This window comes from Megascapheus bottae, chromosome 19 (assembly GCF_031878675.1).
Source record: "Megascapheus bottae isolate mThoBot1 chromosome 19, mThoBot2.hap1, whole genome shotgun sequence".
In the NCBI taxonomy this organism is placed as follows: domain Eukaryota; kingdom Metazoa; phylum Chordata; class Mammalia; order Rodentia; family Geomyidae; genus Megascapheus; species Megascapheus bottae.
In genome coordinates this window covers 17,721,833-17,744,854 of record NC_143527.1, presented here as the reverse complement: position 1 = coordinate 17,744,854, position 23,022 = coordinate 17,721,833, and the positions used below count along the sequence as shown (strand labels likewise).

General features: G+C 37.7%; 1 protein-coding gene across 3 annotated transcripts in view; it reads right to left on the bottom strand.

The window, feature by feature from the left end:
- The window catches only part of Dym (dymeclin), a 253,030-nt gene that overhangs the window by 211,349 nt on the left and 18,659 nt on the right, over window positions 1–23,022 (bottom strand). For 2 of the 3 annotated variants that reach the window (XM_090353126.1, XM_090353124.1), the window contains exon 3: window positions 5,647–5,699. In XM_090353126.1, coding sequence (XP_090209252.1) covers window positions 5,647–5,699 — 53 coding nt within the window. Of the gene's footprint in view, window positions 1–5,646; window positions 5,700–9,722; window positions 9,869–23,022 lie in introns of all 3 variants that reach the window. The other variant, XM_090353125.1, reaches the window with a different exon arrangement.

Here is a 23,022-nt window from a genome sequence, read left to right as displayed (position 1 = left end):
CAAAATCTAAGTGCCAGTGATTGTATATAGAGATTCCCTTCTTGAATACCTGTTTGTTAAACACATCATTTGAAATATGATGTAAAAATCAATGTTAATAAATTCTTTAATTTAAAAAAATGAGTAAATCAATAACCAAATAACAGTAACAAACTCCAAGGTGTTCTCAATTGAATAGCCTAAAGATAAACCTCAAATTTTGAGAAAAACAAGAACAAACAAAATCCAAATTAGCAGATGGAAAGAAATAATAAAGATTAAGGGAGAAAATAATGAAATTGAAGCTCTAAAAACTGTAAAAAGTTCATTCTTTGAAAAACTAAGATGATAAGACAGCACTTAATTTGACCAAAAGAGAGAAAGAGATTCAAATGAGGAAAATTTAGATATGAAAGGGAGTACTACATGTATCAAAAAAATTCAGAGAGGGGCCGGGAGTTTGGCCTAGTGGTTAAAGTGCTTGCCTAGCACGCATGAAGACCCGGGTTCGATTCCTCGGTACCACATACATAGAAAAAAAAGCCGGAAGTGGTGCTGAGGCTCAAGTGGTAGAGCTCTATCCTTGAGAAAGTCCAAGGACAGTGCTCAGGCCCTGAGCTCAAGCCCAGGACTGGCAAAAAATAAATAAATAAATAAATAAATAAATTCAGAGGATCATGATGGAATACTTTCAAAGTCTATAGTAAAATCAGCTGGAAAATTTCCTTGATAAACACTGATATAAATATTGTCAATTAAATTAGTGCAAACCAATTCAATACAACCTTAAAAAGATCAGACACTATGATAAAGTTAATTTCATTCAAGGACAAATTCATGGTTTAAGCTGTATAAATCTATATGTGCCATGTATATTGGCTCACGTCTGTAATCCTAGCTACTCTCATGGCTGAGATCTGAGTATCGTGGTTCAAAGCCAGCCCAGGCACTAAAGTCTACAAGACTCATCTCCAATTAGCAACCCGAAAACAGGAAGTGGCCCTGTGGCTCAAGGAGTAGTAGAAAGTTAGCCTTGAGCTGAAGAGCTCAGGGGCAGGACCCAGGCCCAATTGTTCAAGTCCCACTACCCCCCAAAAAAAAGAAAAAAAGAAAAAAAAAAAAAAGGAGCTTCCTAGCCAGGCGTGAGAGCTCATGACTATAATCCTAGCTACTCAGGAGGCTGTGATCTGAGGATCTCGGTTCAAAGCCAGCCCAAAGCTCCAGGCACTGAAAAGTCCATGAGATTCTTATTTCCCATTAATCACAGAAAACTCGAAGTGACCATGTGGCTCAATGGGTAGCAAGCTAGCCTTGAGCTGAAGAGCTCAGGGACAACGCCCAAGCCCAGAGTTCAAGTCCCAGGACTGACCAAAAAAAACAAAAAGTTTCCTACTAATGCATTTTAGTGCCCTGTTGTTATACCAGTAATGGCATATACTGCCAAGGTAGCAGACATATTACAGGACAAATCATGACTACTCTGCCAACTATCCATGACACTAAACAACTTGCTTATTATTTTCACTCTTCACAATACTTCAACGTTCAAGACATGAAGCTGAATGGGTACCTGTGGCTTACCTCAGCTTACCACTACTACTATGAACAGTCAGGTATATACTGACTGAACATTACCCCCTAACTTAAAGTACCTTCTCATAGCATTAAGGTGTGCCACAAATAGAATTATGACTGTTACTATTATTAAGAAGAATATGCCACCTTATTAATTCATATTCTACTACCAATCTTTGTTATAGAAATTAACATACATGAGAGATACTGGCACAACCATGTTCACAGCAGCTAAACTACAGAATCAGCCTAGGTATCCATTAAGTGATTTATAGAGGAAAAATTTATATAAGATTATACTCAAGTCTAACATGGGACCAAAGTATGGGTCTTGAACTCAGGGCCTGGACACTGTCCCTGAGCTTTTTTTTCCCCATATATTTTTTATTGTAATTAATAGAAGGGTTACATTATGTTCACCAGATAGAAGGTGCATTACTTCACATATATCGATACCCTTTCTCATGTCTTGGTCCCCATTCCCCTCCCTCTACCCCTGCCCTCATCTTGTTTTCCCCTCTTCCCTATTTGATTTCAAGTAACCAAATACGCATATATCCAATATATAACAAGGTGAAATACTGTAACAATATGAGATAACCAAGGGACAGCAAAACATAGTACATTAAGGACAACAATCACTCATTATATGGCTTTTGTTTCTATATCCTGGAGGTCCAAGGAGAGCCCAATATTTCTACTGATTATGACAAATGTGTCCCTTAGCTTTTTTTGCTCATGGCTAGTACTCTACCACTTGAGCTACAGCACCACTTCCGGCTTTTTCTGTGTATGTGGTAGTGAAGAATCAAACCCAGGGCTGCATGGATGCTAGGCAAGCACTTCTACCACTATGTCACATTCCCAGCCCTTAAAGTTGTAGTTTTTTTTTTCTTTTGCAAGTTCTGGAGTTTGAACTCAGGGCCCAGACACTGTCATTGGGCTTTTTCAAGGTTAGTGATCTACCACTTTAGGCCACTTTCCCAGCCCCTAAAGTTGTGGAATTTTTTAAAGAGGAAATTCTATACCTGTCTCATTGCACTCGCTTATTTCCTAATACTAGTCCTTCATGATTTTGCTATTATCTGCACTTTTAAGTCATTATTGCCATGTCTGAGTTCAGTTAATAATCTCCACCACAATAAGTACCAATTTTGAGCTTCCTGAGCTTTTTTGAGAGAACTTTTTGTAAGAGCCAATTTATTTAGTTTTCATAATTTCCAAATAGCATTCTGACTCCACAATCAGCAATATCACTATACATACACTGCTTTCTCATATTGCAACCTCATTATAAAACTTTTCTGAAAATTCACATCATAAAGAATTTCACAAATGAGTTTACTTTTTGAGTTGTTGATTCTATTCATTCAATAAACCCCATAGTAAAAGAAAAAGCAAAGATAGAGTCTACCTTATTTTGAGGGGTATAAATGCACAGTAAGGTGTAATCATTACATTTTAGACCAGTGTTATTCAACATTAAGTCTGGGAACCTATACCAATCTATAACAATATAGATATACAGACTGAGTCCATAGAAACATTTAGAGTAGTGTTTTGACAGTGCAACTTTATGTCCATTGAATCTAGTAATAAAATATATATTCTGTGCATCTTTATTGTGCATTTCACTCTCCAGTATTTTATTATGTATTCTAAAAATACTGGTTGGTCATAAAAGAAATGCGAATCAACTTTGAGGGGGAGGGAAATGGGGACATCAATCTGTGAGAAGTAATGTACCTACTACCTGACGAATATAACTGTAACCCTCTATACATTATGCCAACAATAAGAAAAAATAAATTAAATTAAATTAAAAACTTTTGAGATTCTACCTCACTCCAGTTAGAATGGCCATTATCAAGAAATCTAATAACAACAGATGTTGGTGGGGATGTGGCCAGGAGAGATCACTACTATACTGTTGGTGGGAGTGTAAACTCATTCAACCACTCTGGAAAGCAGTGGATATTCCTCAAAAGACTAAACATAGAGCACCCCTAGGACTCAGCAATCCCACTCCTTGGCACAATTTAGCACAATGTCCAGAAACAAGAACATACTAAACTTACTAGCACAATGATGTTCATTGCAGCATTATTTGCCATAGCAAAGATATGGAACATACACAGATGTCCCTCAGTAGATGAATGGATCAAGAAGATGTGGTACTTATTAGAAAGAATGAAATCACCCCATTTGTAAGGAAATGAAAAGACTTGGAAAAAAATCATATTAAGTTAAGTAATCCAGACCCAAAGGAAGATAGGCTCAATGGTTTCCCTCACTTGTAATAATTAGTACACATCTAGGACTCTCTAGCAGAGGATTACAATAGCTCAAATTCTATGTACATAAGGTCATACAGGATAAGCCTAAATGAAAAGATCGCTAAGATATGGGAACAAGAACTTTATCTTATGTGATTGGTGTTCTTAATGTACTATGTTATTTCTCTTCTCTTTGTCCTTATGGTTAATCTTATGTATTACTGTATCTGACTTTGTTACCTTGTATATTGTATATATGTGTATTTGTTTATTTAAAATAGGGAAGGGAAGGGGGAAAACAAGATGATTGGGAGGGGTGGAGGAAGGAAATGGGTATGAAAACATGAGAAGGGGTATCAGTGTTTGAGAAATAATGCACCTACTACCTGACATGTATATTATCCCGACAATAATAGACAAAAAATGAAATATGATGCAAAAATCAGTTAATAAAATCTTTTAATAAAAAAATAATTTTAAAAAATGCTTGTCTTTAAAAGGAGGGACAATTTTTCATCATTAATAAGCACAATTTTGAAAAAGAAAAAAGTATTATAATATTGAACCTATTGATTCAGGCACTAAAATATTCAAAAGGCATAAATTACTTATTTTAATGTACTGATTTATTTCTTTTTTCCTTCATATTTTCCCTCCTTTGGTTTACACCTCCTCCTGTCACTGCTTTTAATTTTGGTATCCTGTGTCTTGTATATATGTTTATCTGATTTGGGTATAGGAAGAGGATTAATAACAAAATGTTGAGACAAAGGACAAAGGGTAAACCAATGCAGCAGTGATATTCACAAGACGTTAAGCTGGAAGCAAATTTTACAATTTGGGGGATGGGGAGGGAAAGAGGGGATGTGGGAGAAAACAAGAGAAGAGTAAAGTTCCACAAATAATATACTCATAACCAGGTGCTAGTGGCTCACACCTGTAATCCTAGCTAATCAGGAGGCTGAGATCTGAGGACTGGATTTAAAAGCAGTCAGGGCAAGAAAGTCTACGAGACTCTTATCTCCAATTAATCTTCAGAAATTGGAAGTGGCAAAGTAGTACCGTAGCTCAAGTGGTAGAATGCTAGCCTTGAGCTGAAGAGTCAGGCACAGCACCCAGAACCATGTGTCAAGCCCCACAACTAATAATAAGTAAAAAATACAAATAAAATAAAATGTGAAAAAAAAAGAAGGCCAAAGTTAAATGAAAGGTCTTCTCTAAGTCTTTCTTTCTTTTTTTTTAAACCAGTTCTGGGGCTTGTGCTCAGGGCCTGAAATTTCCTTGGGCTTTCTCAAGACTAGGCTAGAGCTCTACCACTTGAGCCACAGACCACTTCTGGCTTTTTTCTAAGTATGTGGTATTGAGGAATCAAACCCAGGTTTTCGTGTATGCTAGGCAAGCACTCTACCACTAGGCCAAACTCCCAGCCCCCTCTCTAAGTATTTCTAAAACACCTTGCTCCCATATTTAAAAGCTTTTTAGGGACCGGGAGTTTGGCCTAGTGGTAGAGTGCTTGCCTAGCATGCACGAAGACCCGGGTTCGATTCCTCGGTACCACATACTTAGAAAAAAGCCAGAAGTTGTGCTGTGGCTCAAGTGGTAGAATGCTAGCCTTGAGAAAGTCCAAGGACAGTGCTCAAGCCCTGAGCTCAAGCCCAGGACTGGCAAAAAAAAAAGAACTTTTTAAATAAAGGTGAGAGGTATGGAAATATAATGGAGGGGTAAACTTGTTCAAAGTATAGTGGATGCACCTAGGGAATTATTACAAAGAACCCCCTAATACTATTAATGACACATGTGCTCTCTTCTATCTTACCTAAAGACTTGCAGACTGAAATGGTTGCCTCTTCCAACAGCTTCAACTCAGTACTGGAGAGACAAAAAAAAGAAAGGCAACTTAAAACCACAATATTAAATATCTATTAAATATTAAGTATCAAAGGAATATATAAATGAGAAAAATAGGAAACAAAATGAAGCTTCAATTTTCAATGTAGCTAGAAAACTTACTCTAATCTTCAATATGAAATTGCTCAAAGAGATGGGCTTAGGAGGAAGAAGACAAAAAAAATGCAAGACAGGCACTCTGAAGTAGAGCACAAAGTAGGAGTTCCATTTGTTCAATTCTAACACAATTGCGAATACAATTATTGCTATTTAGAAAAATGGCAGCATTTTAAGATAGTACCATGATACTTGTAATGCTATAACAGTTAAACAAAAACAAAATGGAGAGAATATATCTATATATATAAGATATATATGTTTCAGCAATCCTTAAATATATAAAAAGACACAGACATACACAGATGAAACAAATACTTAGAGACAGACATGGGCACCAAGTGACACAGAGCTAGAAGGCATAGACAAAGACGGACAGAACTCTTTAGAAGAAACCCTTGGGAAAAGGTTTATGCTTCAGTTTGACAATAATTTCTTAGACAGGATATCAAATTATCTGGTTCTCATTTATTTGTAATACAGTCTTAAAGAAATAAGGGAGGTTTAGACATGACTTTTACCAGAAAACTTTCAGACACCTAAGGCCAAGAAAAGTACCCAATCATAAAAATGAGTGCATAGGGTGGGTGTGGTGGCTCACACCTGTAATCCTAGCTACTCAGGAGGCTGAGATCTGAGGATCAAGGTTCAAAGCCTGCCCAAACACAAAAAGGACCTGAGACTCTTATCTCCAATTAACCTCTAGAAAACCAGGAAATGGGGCTTGGCTCTAGGGTAGGGAGGTAGCCTTGAGCTGAAGAGCTCAGGACAGCACCCAGGCCAAGTTCAAGCCCCATGACCCACAAAAAAAAAAAAGAGTGCATAGGGGTAGGAAGGGTCAACTGTTCACGGTGGCAATCTTAGACTAGCACAAAGTAGATATTTCCCCTTGCTCCTCAAGAAGTTTCCTATATTCAGCTTTCAAGTTTAAATTTTTGTTAAGGTATTTTAAAGATAATTGGATAGATCAGTAATAAGAATTCTTATTTACTTAGAGGGTATAGGTGGGTTTAAATCTCTAGCACAGGGTTGTGGGTATTGGGAGAGGGATTTTAAAGATGTCTAGTTATTTTCAAATGTAAATACCTAATCTTTATGAAGCACTATGATTTCTTTGTCATAATGATCCCCTTTCCCATGGAGAACCCCCCTTGTGGTGAGCCAGCCAGCACCTTCAGTTATGTACAGTCCTGGTTCTCAGTACTTAGGGACCAATATTCCCTCCACCTCCTGAGCAATCACCTCTTCTGGGCAAAAGCAACTTCAGTTCTTTATGAAAACATAGAAAGTATACTGTTCACTCAGGCATCCTACCATGCCTGGTTCCACTAGAGAAAAACACTTTGTAATTATCTCTTCAATAAATGACTTGCAGGGTTCTTTCACAATGTGCCTGCAATTTTTGCACTCTGAAATATTATTTCTATAAAAGAAATCAGCCAGGCACATTTCTGCCAAAACCAACACACTAATTGTTATAAAGAATTTCTTTCCTCTCATCCCCTCCATTCTCTACTTTTCTGAACTTCTTGGAACATGTAAGAATAATTTGCTTTCCTGTTTGCTTGATTTAGAGCCATAATAAGGGGGTAAGCAACTGGAGTGGTTGGTAACTATTGCTGCCTGTTATAGGCATCTATGAAACAGTACTGTTTTAGTTAAACAAATGAGCTCAGATGTTCTGGCAGAAGGCAACTAACAAATCATCATTTGCCATAAATAAAAGTAAAATGGTACTACAAAAATATGCCAATGTTACCAAGACAATTACAATTAGAAACCAAGTGTTGATTCTGAAGGCCCATTTGCAGCACTGGAAACATGCAAGAGTGGATTTTAAAAAGCAGCAAAAATTCATACTTATTCAGATTAAATAAATTTGTAATACAAACAGTACTATTTACAATATATATATACTATATTCATAAAATCCAACCCTTATGGTCAATCAGAAAACTGTCAACAGTGGGAGGTTAGGCATCAATGCTTAAAAGGAATAATCTATTAGATGGACTTTTCACTAAACAAACAAAATGCCATATAAACAACCAAACTGATCTAAGACCAGATATAACTATTCTTATTCTTCTTATACGATGGCACACAAGGGACTTCCTTCTTAGACCTTGACCATCATTCTGGCAGCAACACAAGCTTATGGAGTCATAGAACAGGAATCTCAGTTTTGCCAGTGACATCCCAATGAACAATGGAACCAAGAGACTGGAGAGCTATGCCCAAGGATCTCATGCATAAGAATAAGAATTTTTCTAGTTTTTGGAACCTTCACTGGGCTTCCCTAAATAAACAATTAATCTAGAAAATGGTTATTAGTGTTTTCATAACCACAGTGAAGTCCTTAAACATTACCACTGCCATTTCTACATTTTTTAATCTATCCACGTACTTATTTTGATTTCATAAATCTTTAGGGAGATATCTGTTATAAACAACAACTTCACATTCTATACACACTCTATATATGACTTCCACTACAATATTCCAGCAATAAATACCAGAAATACAGCAAATTTCATCAAAATTTCATACAATTAATATAATCTATGCCACCTATACTGAATCTGGCAACATATATCATGACAAAGTTAAGTTATTTGGGGTATAAATAGCAGAGAAGACCCACAAGGTAAAACAGATCAAGAGCTAGAAGTGGCACTGTGGTTCAAGTGGTAGAAAAGGAGCCTTGAGCTGAAGAGCTCAGGGACAATGACCAGTCCAAGATTCAAGCCCCATGATCATTTTGGAATCCCATGGAGAATCTTAATATACTTTTTCCCAAAAGTAGTGGAGTCATTATACACATAAGAAAAAGCAGACACGGGCCGGGAGTTTGGCCTAGTGGTTAAAGTGCTTGCCTAGCATGCATGAAGACCTGGGTTCGATTCCTCGGTACCACATACATAGAAAAAAGCCAGAAGTGGTGCTGATGCTCAAGTGGTAGAGCTCTAGCCTTGAGAAAGTCCAAAGACAGTGCTCAGGTCCTGAGCTCAAGCCCAGGACTGGCAAAATAAAAATAAAAATAAAATAAATAAAATAAAATAAAATAAAAAATAAAAAGCAGACACTATCCAACCTCACAAAGTAGCAGCAAAGTGTCCCAAGTATGCCTCCTCCTACTATCCTGAAATTTTTAGCAAAATGAAAAAAATTAGAACAGTGCCTCTACTAACATATTTGGTAAGGCTCATTAGAGACACTACATTATTTTTTTTCTGTTGCATCCTTTTCTTATTATCAAATAGTTGTATCAAATAGTTATAATTCCATAAAGTCAGGTCATGAGAGTCACTTCTTTATTCATCACTGTTGCCAAGCATTAGGCCACAGACTCAAAAAAAAAACACACCTGTCTGTCACTAAATTAGAACACAAACATCTTTTAAAAAGTCTACTAATATTGGGGGCAGGAATGTGGCCCAGTGTTAAAGTGCTTGTTTAGCATGCATGAAGGTCTGGGTTTAATTCCTTGGTACCAAATACACATTTTAAAAAAAAGTGCTGCTGTGGTTCAAGTGGTAGATCACTATCTTTGAGAAAGTCCAAGGACAGTGCTCAGGCCCCAAGTTCAAGCCCCAGGACTAGCAAAAAAAAAAAATCTACTAATATTCCACTGAAATTATGTAGCAAATTAAAATACTAAATATTTCCAGCAAAAATGAAATAAGATGCATTTTCAACTGGTCATTTCAAAACATGTCCACCAAGCATACAACCTATCAATTTAACCATTACATTAATTGGCAAAATGGCCAAAATGCATGTGAGAATTCTATTAGCCAGTTACTGAAAATGCTATGTGCCTCAATATGATGACGAGTACAGATTATACAGTATTTCATTTCCTATTAGTACAATCTACCTACGTACATTACTAAATCTGAAAGTCTGTTTCCTCTTCTGTAAAATACAAGGATATTATTGTCTCAGAGGATAGCTGTGAGAGCCATATAGTAATGTATAAAAGGCATCTAGCACACGGCTCAATCACTGTGAATTCTCCAATCTTCAAATAACTACAAAACAAAGCACAGATATTAAATACATTTTCAAGCATTTATTCCTCAATAACTTAACAAATAAGTTACCAACCTTACACTGGAAAGAAACAGGAAACAAAATTTAGTACTCATTAGTGGTTAATATTTTGAAATAGTATCAAAGCAGGTCAAACAGTTGTTGGTAACAACTGTACACATTTTTAATCAAAGAATTTAGGAAGGCACACTCAGGAGGATTATAAATTTGGAGGCCAGTCTGGGCCTTGTAGCCAAAAAAAAAAAAAAACCAACCCAAAAGCCACAATGAAATAATATTGCACACTATAAATCACTATGAAAATAGGGATAGGGGCCGGGAGTTTGTCCTAGTGGTTAAAGTGCTTGCCTAGCATGCATGAAGACCTGGGTTCGATTCCTCAGTACCACATATAGAAAAAAGCCAGAAGTGGTGCTGAGGCTCAAGTGGTAGAGCTCTAGCCTTGAGAAAGTCCAAGGACAGTGCTCAGGCCCTGAGCTCAAGCCCAGGATTGGCAAAAAAAAAAAAAGAAAAGAAAATAGGGATAATGTCTGGTGCCAGTGGCTTGCACCAGCAATCCTACCTACTCGGGAGGCTGAGATCTAAGGATAGCAGTTCAAAGCCAGCCCAAGGAGAAAAGTTCCAGTGAGATTCTTATCTCCAATGAACCACACAAAAAACTAGACCTGTGGCTCAAAGTGGTAGAAAGATACCCTTGAACAAAAGAGCTCAGGGACAGCACCTAGGACCAGAGTTCAAGTCTCATGATTGATACCCCCCCCCCACACACACAAAAAGAAGTAATATCAAATATAGGAAAAGATGTGAAGAAATCAGATCTCTCAATAACTGCTTTAATAAAAATACAATGATACAACTGTTCTTGAAAAAATGATTGGCAATTTCATGTAAAACTATATGTGTACTTACTATACAACACAGCCAATTTTACATTTGAGCATTTATCTCTAACTAATGAAAACTTGCACATGAATATTCATGGAAGATGTATTCATCATAGACAATCCAAATGTCTCCCAATGGATGACTACTTTAACTATGGTATATCTATAACAGAGACTACTACTCAGAAACTAAAAAGGAATGAACTATTGAAGTATACAACAAGGGGCCAGGAGTTTGGCCTAGTGGTAGAGTGCTTGCCTAGAATGCACAAAGACCCAGGTTCGATTCCTTGGTACCACATACATAGAAAAAAGCCAGATGCCTCAGCCAGATGGTGCTGAGACTCAAGTGGTAGAGCTCTAACCTTGAGAAAATCCAAGGACAGTACTCAGGCCCTGAGCTCAAGCTCACGACTGGCAAAAAAAAAAAAAAAAAAAAAAAGTACACAACAAAAAATCTTGTTTTTTTTTAATAAACTGTATTTTTATTTTAATTTACTTTATTATAAAGGTGATGTACAAAGGGATTACAATTACATACATCAGGTAATAAGTACATTTCCTTTACTACAGTGTCTTCCTTTTCCTCAGTCTCTCCCAATCCTTTTCTTTCATCTCTACCCAGAAATTGTATAGTTCACTTTCATCCGTGTCCAGTGAGCTTTGCTACTGCACTTTTATTGTTCACCCTTTTTTCCTTGAGGTCTGTGTCCACCCCTACCCTCTCAAAGATAGACACATAAACCACACATACATAAACATACATAAACTGCTTTGATAAATGGTAAATCCTTTGTACAAAAATTTGAAGTTCTGTCTAGTGGTAGAGTACTTGCCCCACATGCACAAAGACCTGGGTATGATTCCTTGGTACCACATACACAGAAAAAGCCAGAAGTGGTGGTGTGGCCCACGTGGTAGGTGGCTCAAGTGGTAGGGCTCTAGCCTTGAGAAAGCCCAAGGACAGTGTTTAGGCCTTGAGTTTAAGGCCACCTATTTTTTTTTTTTTTGCCAGTCCTGAACTCAGGTGCCCTGTCCTTGAGCTTCTTTTTGCTCAAGGCTAGCACTCTAACACATGAACCACAGCAACAATTCTGGCTTTTTTCTGTTTATGTGGTACTGAGGAATCAAACCCAGGGCTTCATACATGCTAGGCAAGCATTCTACCACTAAATCACATTCCTGTTCTTAGAATCTTATATAATTTATCATATCCCAATGTGTTTTAGAAATAACCCCTATATATCAGAGAAAACATGTGCCATTTGTACATCTGAGCTGCTCACTTAACATGATTCACAACAGCAAATCTTAAGGACTAGCTGGGCATGGCGGCTCATGCCTATAATCCTAGCTACTCAGGAGGCTGAGATCTGAGGATCAAGGTTCAAAGCCAGCCCAGGCACAAAAGGACCTGAGACTCTTATCTCCAATTAATTTCTAGAAAACAGAAGTGGGGCGAGGCTCCAGAGTAAGGTGGTAGCCTTGAGCTGAAGAGTTCACAGAGAAGGCCCAGGCCCAGGGTTAGGGTAGTTTTGAGCTAAAGAGCTCAGGGACAGCACCCAGGCCCAGTTCAAGCCCCATAATCCACCCCTCCTTAAAAAAAACTAACTTAAAAGCCAATCTCAAAATGTGACTCATTGGATAATGCCATTTCCATAATTTTCCTAAAATAAAAGTAGAGACAGAAAATGGATTCATGGCTGCCAGAAATTGTGTCGGGCTGAAACAGTTCTATATCTTGACCGTGGCAATGGTGTTTATGAATCTAGACATATGTACATACAAATGAATATATGTATGTATAACCAATCATGGAAATCTAAACAAGCTCTGGGGATTGTACCAATACCAATCTCGTTTTGATGCTTTACTGCAGTTATGCAAGCTCTAACATCAGGAGAAAACTGAGCAAAGGATAGTTAGGACTTCTCTGCATATTAAAAAAATCTACATTATTTCAAAGGTAGTTTATTAGATCATTTAGATAGTTATTCACATTTGTAAGAAAAAGTTAAGTATACACATGGTATTACACAAATAAGAGTTATCTACAAGGGGCTGGGTGTTTGACCTAGTGGTCATGCCTCTAGCATGCACAAAGACCTGGGTTTAACTCCTCAGTACCATATACATAGAAAAAATCAGAAGTGATGTGTGGCTTAAGTGATAGAACTATAGCCTTGAGACAATCCAAGGACCCTGAATTTAATCCCTAGAACTAGCAAAAAAAATCAAAGAATATCTATGTAATTTAGTCTTAATCACTTTGTAGGTCATTTTCTATGTTTATAAACATATAATCACGTTTAATGAATATATGTTGTCCCAGAATGCTGATACGGCATTTTTGTTTATGTATTCAAACTCTTCATTGTGAACATTTAGATTGTTAGCAATTTTCTGCTATCATAACTACAAATGTCTTTACACATCAATCTTTTTACATATATTTATGAAGTTATGCAATTATCTCCTTAACATATACCCTAGAAGTGCATTTGCCAGGTCAATGAATGCTTCCATTCTAATGAGTTTCACAAATTACATGCTGGGAAGATTTAACCAATTTCTTACCACTGGCTTATAATCTTTCAAAATGCCAAATTCGCAAAATTGCAAATTCATATCTTTTAACACCAAATCTAGTTATTTTTATGCTTATATAAGCTTATGCTAACAGTAAATAATCAGGAAATCCTTTATTGCAAATACAGATTTCTTCTCTCTAAAACATTCTACATGGCCTTCATAAAGACCTTCACTAAGGCCAAGATGTTTAACTAGTAAAGTACTACCAAGTTACTGCAAACTTAGAACAAATTCCATTCAGCACCACCCAAATTGTTTGGTAGTATGTCAATTTTCACATTAAATAATATGGGGGATGGAGTATATTGAAATGTATAATTTACAAAGTGGATTTAAACTTCATATTACAGCATAATAAACAGTTCTGATAATAACTTCAACAACAGTCTAGTGAGCAGAATTAAGAAGTGGTCAAATGTGACAGGAAAATAAAAAAATGTAGCAAATATTAAGTAGAAAGTTGTAGATGTTTCATTATAAAGATAAATGATCAACTGTAAGCCACTGAAGCAGAAAATGTTTCCAAATGTCATCAGCTACAACTCAGGTGACCTGAACAAAACAATCCTGGTCTTAATGAATAGATCTGCTTGTCCGCAACAACCTCAGGGGACGTATCTCACCAGTTCAAGAGTGAAGAATAAAAGACCAGAGCTCGGCCGGGAGTTTGGCCTAGTGGTTAAAGTGCTTGCCTAGCATGCACGAAGACCCAGGTTCGATTCCTTGGTACCACATACATACAAAAAAGCCGGAAGTGGTGCTGAGGCTCAAGTGGTAGAGCTCTAGCCTTGAGAAAGTCCAGGGACAGTGCTCAGGCCCTGAGCTCAAGCCCAGGACTGGCAAAAAAAAAAAAAAGACCAGAGCTCTATGTTAAAGTATGCAATCCCTTCACTGATATACCACAGTTAAATGTCAAACAGTTTTCCAAAACTGACAAACAACAAAAATTGTTGTCAGATAATAAACTTATTTTTATATGAAAATTGTACCTCCAGAATTCAAGTTTCTACAACCAAAATAAACATATGAGTCATAGAATAAACAATATTCTTAATAATTGTCACTTATGAAAATAACAAGAATTATTTATAGTAAGTTTTAGTCAATCAGTATTAACAGGATACAGTGTGCGAGTAAATACAAGTAGTTAATAAAGAAAGCATTCTAGGAGCATAGCCTAGTGGTAGAGTGCTTGCTTAGCATTCATGAAGCCCTGGTTTCAATTCCTCAGTTCCACATACACACCAAAAAAAGCCTGAAGTGGTCCTGTGGCTTAAGTGGTAGAGTGCTAGCCTTGAGAAAGCCCAGGGACAGTGCTCGAGCCCTCAGTTCAAGCCCCAGGACTGGCCAAAAAAAAAGACAGCATACTAAAACTGCTGACTTAATGATAATAGCCTTATTGTGGAGCCAATATGCAGCATCAGGAATTGTTTGCACTCCTATAGTGGTTTCAATCTTTCAGTGCTTGTTTCTTTTGCCAACACTGTCTCTCTCTTCCTATCAACCTATCTTTCTCTTTCTTCTTCATTTGCTCACACTTGGGACTTTTAAGTAACATCAGCATTGCCATTGGAGGTCCATGGCTTTGGCTTTGAAGGATTAAATAAAAAAAAATAAGAGATTGACACTATTGGGGCCAGGAGTTTGGCCTAGTGGTTAAAGTGCTTGCCTAGCAGGCATGAATACCCGGGTTCGATTCCTCGGTACCACATGCATAGAAAAAAGCCGGAAGTGGTGCTGAGGCTGAAGTGGTAGAGCTCTAGCCTTGAGAAAGTCCAAGGACAGTACTCAGACCCTGAGCTCAAGCCCAGGACTGGCAAAAAAAAAAAAAAAAAAAAAAAAAAAGAGATTGACACTATTTTGAGTCTTTTACTCCTATTTTCTGCATGGGAAACTGCAGGAATTGTTTCTCCCTCAACCTAGCCCCCATCCCTCCCCAGTGTCTTCCTACTTTATCCAGTTATACTAAAATAAATATTGCTAACATTTTTGAGAAGGTAAAAATATTGGGGCCTGGAGTTTGGCCTAGTGGTAGAGTGCTTGCCTAGCATGCACAAAGACCCAGGTTCGATTCCTCAGTACCACAAACCTAGAAAAAAAAAGCCAGAAGTGGTGCTGAGGCTCAAGTGTAGAGCTCTAGCCTTGAGAAAGTCCAAGGACAGTGCTCAGGCCCTGAGCTCAAGCCCAGGCCTGCCCCCCCCCAAAAAAAATATGTGTGTGTGTTTGTGTGTGTGTATACATATATATGTATGTATATATATGTATATATATGTGTGTGTATATATATATATACAGAGAGAGAGAATAATATGTAATCTTAGAAAATAAGGAAACCAATTAATATAATTGGTATAGAAAAATACTATAGGGCTGAGATGTAGCAAAGTGCTTGCCTAGCAAGTGCAATGTCCTGGGTTCGATCCCCAGTACCAAAAAGAAAAGACAAATAAAAAGAAAAAAGAAAAAATACTATAACCCCAAAACAACTTACAACTTATCCAACATAAAAGTGTCTTATTAGTCTATTTTCTACACCTATAAGGAAACAACTGAAATTAGTGGTTTACAAAGAAAATATTTTTATTTAATGGATAATTATGAAGATAAAAGTCCAAGATTGGACAAGCCCCATCAATTTGGCATCAGGTAAGAGTTCCCTTGGCTGGGACACATGAGGGCAAATGGTATCAGAATAGGATCACATGTACAAAGGATATCAGATAGATGCAAGACAGGAAGCCAGAAGAGAAGAGGGGTCAATAACCTTTCACAGCATCTCATCTCTTAAAGATCCCACCACCTCTTCAAGTAGCTACACTGGGGACTAAGCTAGTAACACATGAACCCATAGGAGCAAACCACATCCAAACCACAGCACCACATAAAATTAGATTTTCTTTAAAGCTTTTTATGCTATAGAGAAAAATGGCTTGCAGGGAACCGGCGGCTCACACCTGTATTCCTAGCTACTTAGAAGGCTGAGATTGGAGGATCTCGGATCAAAGCCTGCCCAACCACTAAAGTCTGTGACTTTTTTTTTCCCAGTCCTGGTCCTTGAACTCAGGGCCTGTCCAAGGACAGTGCCCTTTATGATATATTTTAAAGCATGCATTGCAACAAGAGAAAAAATTTGGGAAAGTATTGCTGAGCCAGGCACTAGTGGCTAATACTTATAATCACAGCTACTCTGGAGCTAAGAGGGTAGTAGGTAAAGATAGTAGTTCAATGCTATTATAGGCAGAAAAGTTCACAAGGCCCTATCTCTAAAAAACAAAACAAAAAAAACAAGGACAGAGGCATGGTTCAAGTGGAAGAGCACCAATGAATTCAAACTCACTATTATTTCAATTTTTTTAAAGTATAATAGAAAATTCTATTAAAAAATGCACTTGTCGGGATGGGAGTTTGGCCTAGTGGTAGAGTGCTTGCTTAGCACACAAGACGACCCAGGTTCGATTCCACAGTACCACATACACAGTTTTTCCGAAAAAACTGGAAATGGTGCTGTGGCTCAAGTGGTAGAGCTCTAGCCTTGAAAAAGCCCAAGGACAAAGCTCAGGCCCTGAGTTCAAGTCCCAGGACTGGCAAAATAAAAGAAATGCACTTGTCAGTGGTTCACACTATAATCCTGGTTATTCAGGAGGCAAAGATCTGAGGATCTTGGTTTGAAGCCAGCTTATGTAGGAAAGTACATGAGATTCTTATCTCCAATTAAGCATCAAAAAGTGGTGATTCATGCCTGTAATCCTAGCTACTCAGAAGGCTGAGATCGGAGGAGCTCAGCACCAGAAATGGTGCTGTGGCTCAAGTGGTAGAGCTCTAGCCTTGAGAAAGCCCAAGGACAGTGCCCAAGCCCTAAGTTCAAGGCCCAGGACTGGCAAAAAAAAAAAAAAAGACCCAGGACTAGCACAAAAATAAAAAAATACTTGAGGGACCGGGAGTTTGGCCTAGTGGTTAAAGTGCTTGCCTAGCAGGCATGAATACCCGGGTTCGATTCCTTGGTACCACATACATAGAAAAAAGCCGGAAGTGGTGCTGAGGCTCAAGTGGTAGAGCTCTAGCCTTGAGAAAGTCCAAGGACAGTGCTCACGCCCTGAGCTCAAGCCCAAATACTTGAACATACTTGCGTATTAATTGGTAATGTGAAAATGAACTACTGGACTAACTTACATTTTACATACATTATTCAAACTTATCTCAACTTGTTTCATTTAACATTTGTTCAAACTTTAAAAAGCTGACTGAGAAATAGGATGAGTGCCTTTAGTTTACAAGCAGAAGAAATAAAGAAGGGGCCGGGAGTTTGGCCTAGTGGTAAAGTGCTTATCTAGCATGCATGAAGACCCGGGTTCAATTCCTCAGCACCACGTACACAGAAAAAAGCTAGAAGTGGTGCTGAGGCTCAAATGGCAGAGCTCTAGCCTTGAGAAAGTCCAAGGACAATGCTTAAGCCCTGAGTTCAAGCCCAGGACTGGCAAAAAAAAAAAATGGGGGAGAGAAATGGGGACCAAGACACGAGAAAGGGTATCAATGTATGTGAAGTAATGCACCTTCTATCTGTCGAATATAATGTAACCCTTCTATTAATTACAATAAAAATATATGAAAAAAGAAAGAAATAAAGAAGCTACCCAAGCAAATTGAGTAATACCACAATGTAAGAATAAGCCTAACTTCTAGATTAATACTGTTTCAATATGGGTACTAGATTCTTTCTCATTCAAGCAAACCTACATAATATCAGCCTACAAAGTGCTGCAACCTCTTGGAATTTCTATAAATACTTAAGAGAAATTGTGAAGACAGACAGACACACAGAGTCCCTGATAGTTGACTTTTTGAAATTGTTATCATACCATAAACTATAGTTTCTCAGAAAGGCTAAAATTTTAAATTACATACTCCCTAAATCACAATTTTCAGTAACTTAGATTGGCTTTATTTTACTTCTAGGCACATTAGTCTCAAACCTCAATAATAAAATATAAAAAACTCAAAGTTCCAATCTTTAAAGAAAAGCAGATGTGGTCCAAGAGTTTGGCCTAGTAGTAGAGTGCTTGCCTAGCATGCACGAAGACCAGTGTTCAATTAACTGGTACTATATACACACAAAAAAGCTAAAGGGGCTGGGAGTTTAGCCTAGTGGTAGAGTGCTTGTCTAGCATGCACGAAGACTGGGTACCACATACATAGAAAAAAAGCCAGAAGTGGTGCTGAAGCTCAAGTGGTAGAGTTCTAGCCTTGAGAAAGTCCAAGGACAGTGTTCAGGCCCTGAGCTCAATCCCAAGACTGGCAAAAAAAAAAAAGCTGGAAGTGGTGCTGTGACTCAAGTGGTAGAGCTCTAGTCTTGAGAAAGCCCAAGAACAATGCTCAGACACTGAGTTCAAGGCCCAGGACTGGAAAAAAGAAAAGAATAGCAGATGCACAAAAAGCTGTTGGGGGAAAATTATAGTAGACTTCTAAACACTGATCTGCTGAGCAATAAAACTATAAGTTCTACCATAAATTTACTTCAAAATTAACTTTACCACATATCTATTCTGACAAATATGTATATCTGAAGTTTAAAAAATAGTCTGAGTTAATCCACAAATCATTCAGAACCAATCATTCAGAAAAGCAAAGAAGCATTTCTGAATATTTTCCCCTTACGTTAGGAGAGAAAATTACTGGGAATCATTCATAAAATAACAAGAATCATACCATTTGCTAGTTCAACTATGCAATGGTTAGTTTTCTAAAAAGGCCTATTCATAAGAAAAAGTCAAAGAATAAAAGTTGTATATAAATTTATTATAGTAATTTTAATATATCTAAGCAAAACCAAAACAGTATTTATATTCATGGGTGTTACAGACAATTCTATATGCTGTCACTCAACTGCCAAAATGACAGCATTTAACTTTTAAACTTTAACTATTAAACTGTCAAAATTTAATCAGCTACTACACTAGATAATATTGTATTTATTTTCTCAAGATAGTAAGGTATTAAAAATGACTTAAAGTTAGATTCCTCCAACACAATGAGAAAAGGACTCAAAAGTATGCGTGGAGTAAAACTTGGAGTAAGTTCTTTAACAATGCTGGTTATTAACAGCCCCCCCTCATACTCCCAGAATCAAGTTAACATTCAGTTTAAGGGCGGGCGATTGTTGCTCAGTGGTGGGACACAGGCCTAGAATGCTAAAGACCCTAGCAATACCAGTAGTAGATTACAGAGTTGCCTTTTTTTTTTAGGGTGGGTGGGGTCATGGAGCTTGAACTCTGGGCCTGGGTGCTGTCCCTGAGCTCTTCAGCTCAAGGCTGCCCTGCCCTACTCCTAGAGCCACAGCCTCACTTCCCATTGCCTTTTATAATATCTATGCTAACAAGAATGCTTGTTTAAAAAAAAAACACAAAACTTTAGTCGAAGAACTAATTAATTTTGGGCAAACTCATATTCTAAATCATTTTGCATAGAAAGATACAAATGAGCTGGATACTGGTGGCTCACACATGTAATCCTAGCTACTCAGGAAGCTGAGCTTATTAAGAATCATGGTTTGAAACCAACCAGGCAGGAAAGAACATGATACTGGTTTTTTTGGTGCCAGTTCTTGGGCTTGTACACTGTTGAGCTTTTATGCTCAAGGCTAACACTCTTGCCACTTGATCCACAGCTCTACTTCTGACTTCATGGAGATTAAATGGAGATAAGAGTCTCACAGACTTTGCTGTCCTGACTAGCTTCAAACTGTAATCACCTGCTCCTGGTTCTGTGAGCAGGTGATTACAGTTTGAAGCTAGTCAGGACAGCAAAGTCTCTGAGATTCCTATCTCTTATTAAACACCAAAAAGCTGAAAGTAAAGCTATAGCTCAAGTGGTAGAGTGCTAGCTTTGAGTAGAAAAAGCCAAAAGACAGGCCTTGAGTTCAAGCCCTAATATCAGTATACAAAAAAAAAAAAAAACAAGTACACATGAAGGTCAGAAAATAAAAGTTTTGATTCAAGATATAATAACTGAACTTCTTATGATCCCTCATCTTGAGAAAATAACACATCAAGTTTCAGATTATTTATTCCATTAGTAAAATGGCATACAAGGTTATTTTGGTCACCACCCAAGCAAATCTATGATGAGAGATTTAAAGAGAATTTTAAAGACAGTTTAGTATACCATCTCTGTTTCAATTTTTAAAGTTCTAATAAAGCTATCCATAAAGTGTGCCAAAAAGAATAAAAGTACAGAGATAGACACCAAAGATTCAAAAAAAACTTTTACAATCACATAATTGTTTCTGCCAGTAGAAACTCTTAAGTTAGGGCTGGAAGTTTGGCCTAGTGGTAGAGAGCTCAAGCCCAGGACTGCCAAAAAAAAAAAAAAGAAGAAGAAGAAAAGAAAAAGAAACTCAAGTTAATTCAGTAAAGGTCTCTTTCTTATTTCTCCAATGAGGAAGCAAATAAACTGAAAAAGGATCACTCAAGCAGCTCTCTAGCCAGAGAGAATACAAACTACATTCAAGCAAGGCAAAATACTAGACAGATCACTCATCAGCTTACATGTATGTTGGTGAAAAAAATGACATTGAAACATAAGATACCTGTGATTATGACCCATAGTTTGGATGAGTTTATAATATGAACATACAATCTCAGGATTCTTTTTCAAAGATTACTAGCTCTTTTGTCTTTATGTGAAGCTTGGTCCATGACTAATCTACATTTCCAAAAGAACACAGTGCTGTATGATAGCCAATAGAATTCATCTATGAACTACATAAACCTAGTTGAAATCTGTCCAAGCTACTCACTGGTTAACCTTAGACAAGGTTCCTAAGCCTCAGTTTTGTCATATGGGAATAACAGTAGATAGAAAACAGAATTCAACAAGAAAATAGATGCTTTAAGGAAGCAAGCCTCCTGCCTCCTACAGTTAGAGCTCAATAAAGAGTGAATTAATAATATTTGCAAGATTATTAAAGCCTCAGCAGAATGTACACTTTTTTTTCATTGTGGGATTTGAACTCTGGGCCTGGGTGTTGTCAATGAGCTCTTCAGCTCAAGAGTATCATCCTACCCCTTGAGCCACAACACCACCTCTGGTTTTCTGGTGGTTAATTGGAGATAAGTCTCACAGATATTAGTGCCTGGGCTGGCTTTGAACCATGATCCTCAGATCTCAGCCTCCTGAATAGCTAAGATTACAAGTGTGAGCCACCAAAAAAAATTCTCAAAGTAAAATCAAGCTTGTCATCAGAACTCAACAATTTAAAAGAGAATAGAGGGGGGGCTTAAAAAATATATGTGTGTATGTGTGTGTATATACATATATATATGTGTATGTATGTATGTATATAGATATGTGGGGGAGTGTGGGGGTACACACACACACACCCCCACACACACAACAAATTAAAATTTAAAAAACACTGAGGCCGGGAGATTGGCCTAGTGGTAGAGTGCTTGCCTAGCATGCACTAAGACTGGGGTTCAATTCCTTGGTACTATAAACATAGAAAAGCTGTGGCTGAAGTGTTAAGAGTGCTGACCTGAGGAAAGACCAAGGACAGTGCTCAGGCCCTGAGTTCAAGCCCCAGGACTGGCAAAAAAAAAAAAAGTACCTAATGTAGACAAATTCATAGATAGAAAGTAGAGCACACTTTACTAGGAAGTGGAGAATGGGAAGTTAGTTCTATTTAGTAAGTACAGCAAGTTTTTCTGTGTTTGTGCCAGTGCTGGGCCTTGAATTCAGATCTGGGGCAATGTCCCTTTTTTTTCTCAAGGCTGAACATCACTTGAACCACAGCTCTATTTTCAGCACTTTTTGGTTGTTAGAGAGAGACAGGAGTCTCATGGACTTTCCTGCTCTAACTGGCTTTGAATTGCGATCCTCAAATCTCAGCCTTCTGAGTAGCTAAGATTACAGGCATGATCTAGCCTGGTTTAAGTACAGCATTTCTGTTCTATATGAAAAGGTTCTGAAAATGAAGAATTGGGATGGTTTTTTAACAGTTGTAAGCACACTTAAAACCACTGAATTACACATTTAATAATGAGTTAAAAGATACTTTATGCTATGCATTTTTACAACAGAAAATTTTGTGAGTAAAATCTTGGTTTATTGTAAAACTGTAAATTACAAAAAAACTAGATAAAACTGCCTAGTACCAGCATCAAACATGCTTGCCTCAGGCCCAGAGCACGGCCTAGTGATATAGTTCTCATCTAGCATGCATGAAGTTCTTGGTTCAATTCCTCCTACCACATACACAGAAAAAGCTGGAAGTGGTGCTGTGGCTCAAGTGGTAGAGCACTAGGCTGGAAAAAATTCAAGGGCAGTGCCCAGGCCCTAAGTTTAAGCCCCAAGACAGGCAAAAAAAAAAAAAAAAACCCCACCACCACCACCATCAACAACCATGCTTGCCTCCAGAATTACCATAAAATATAAAACAATCTTCAATACAAGCAAAGTCCCTATGTAATTTGTTTCCATGCTCACCATACTGGCCTTTTTGCTATTCTTCTAAAATTTAGAATGGACTCCTGCTTCAGGCTCTTGATGCTATGATTCTCTCTACAATTACACTCTTTCTCCAAAGTCTGCATGTTTACTACTGGCTTCACCAGAGTCCCTGCTCAAAGTCTGCTTTCCTGGTGACTCTCATGTACAGAAAT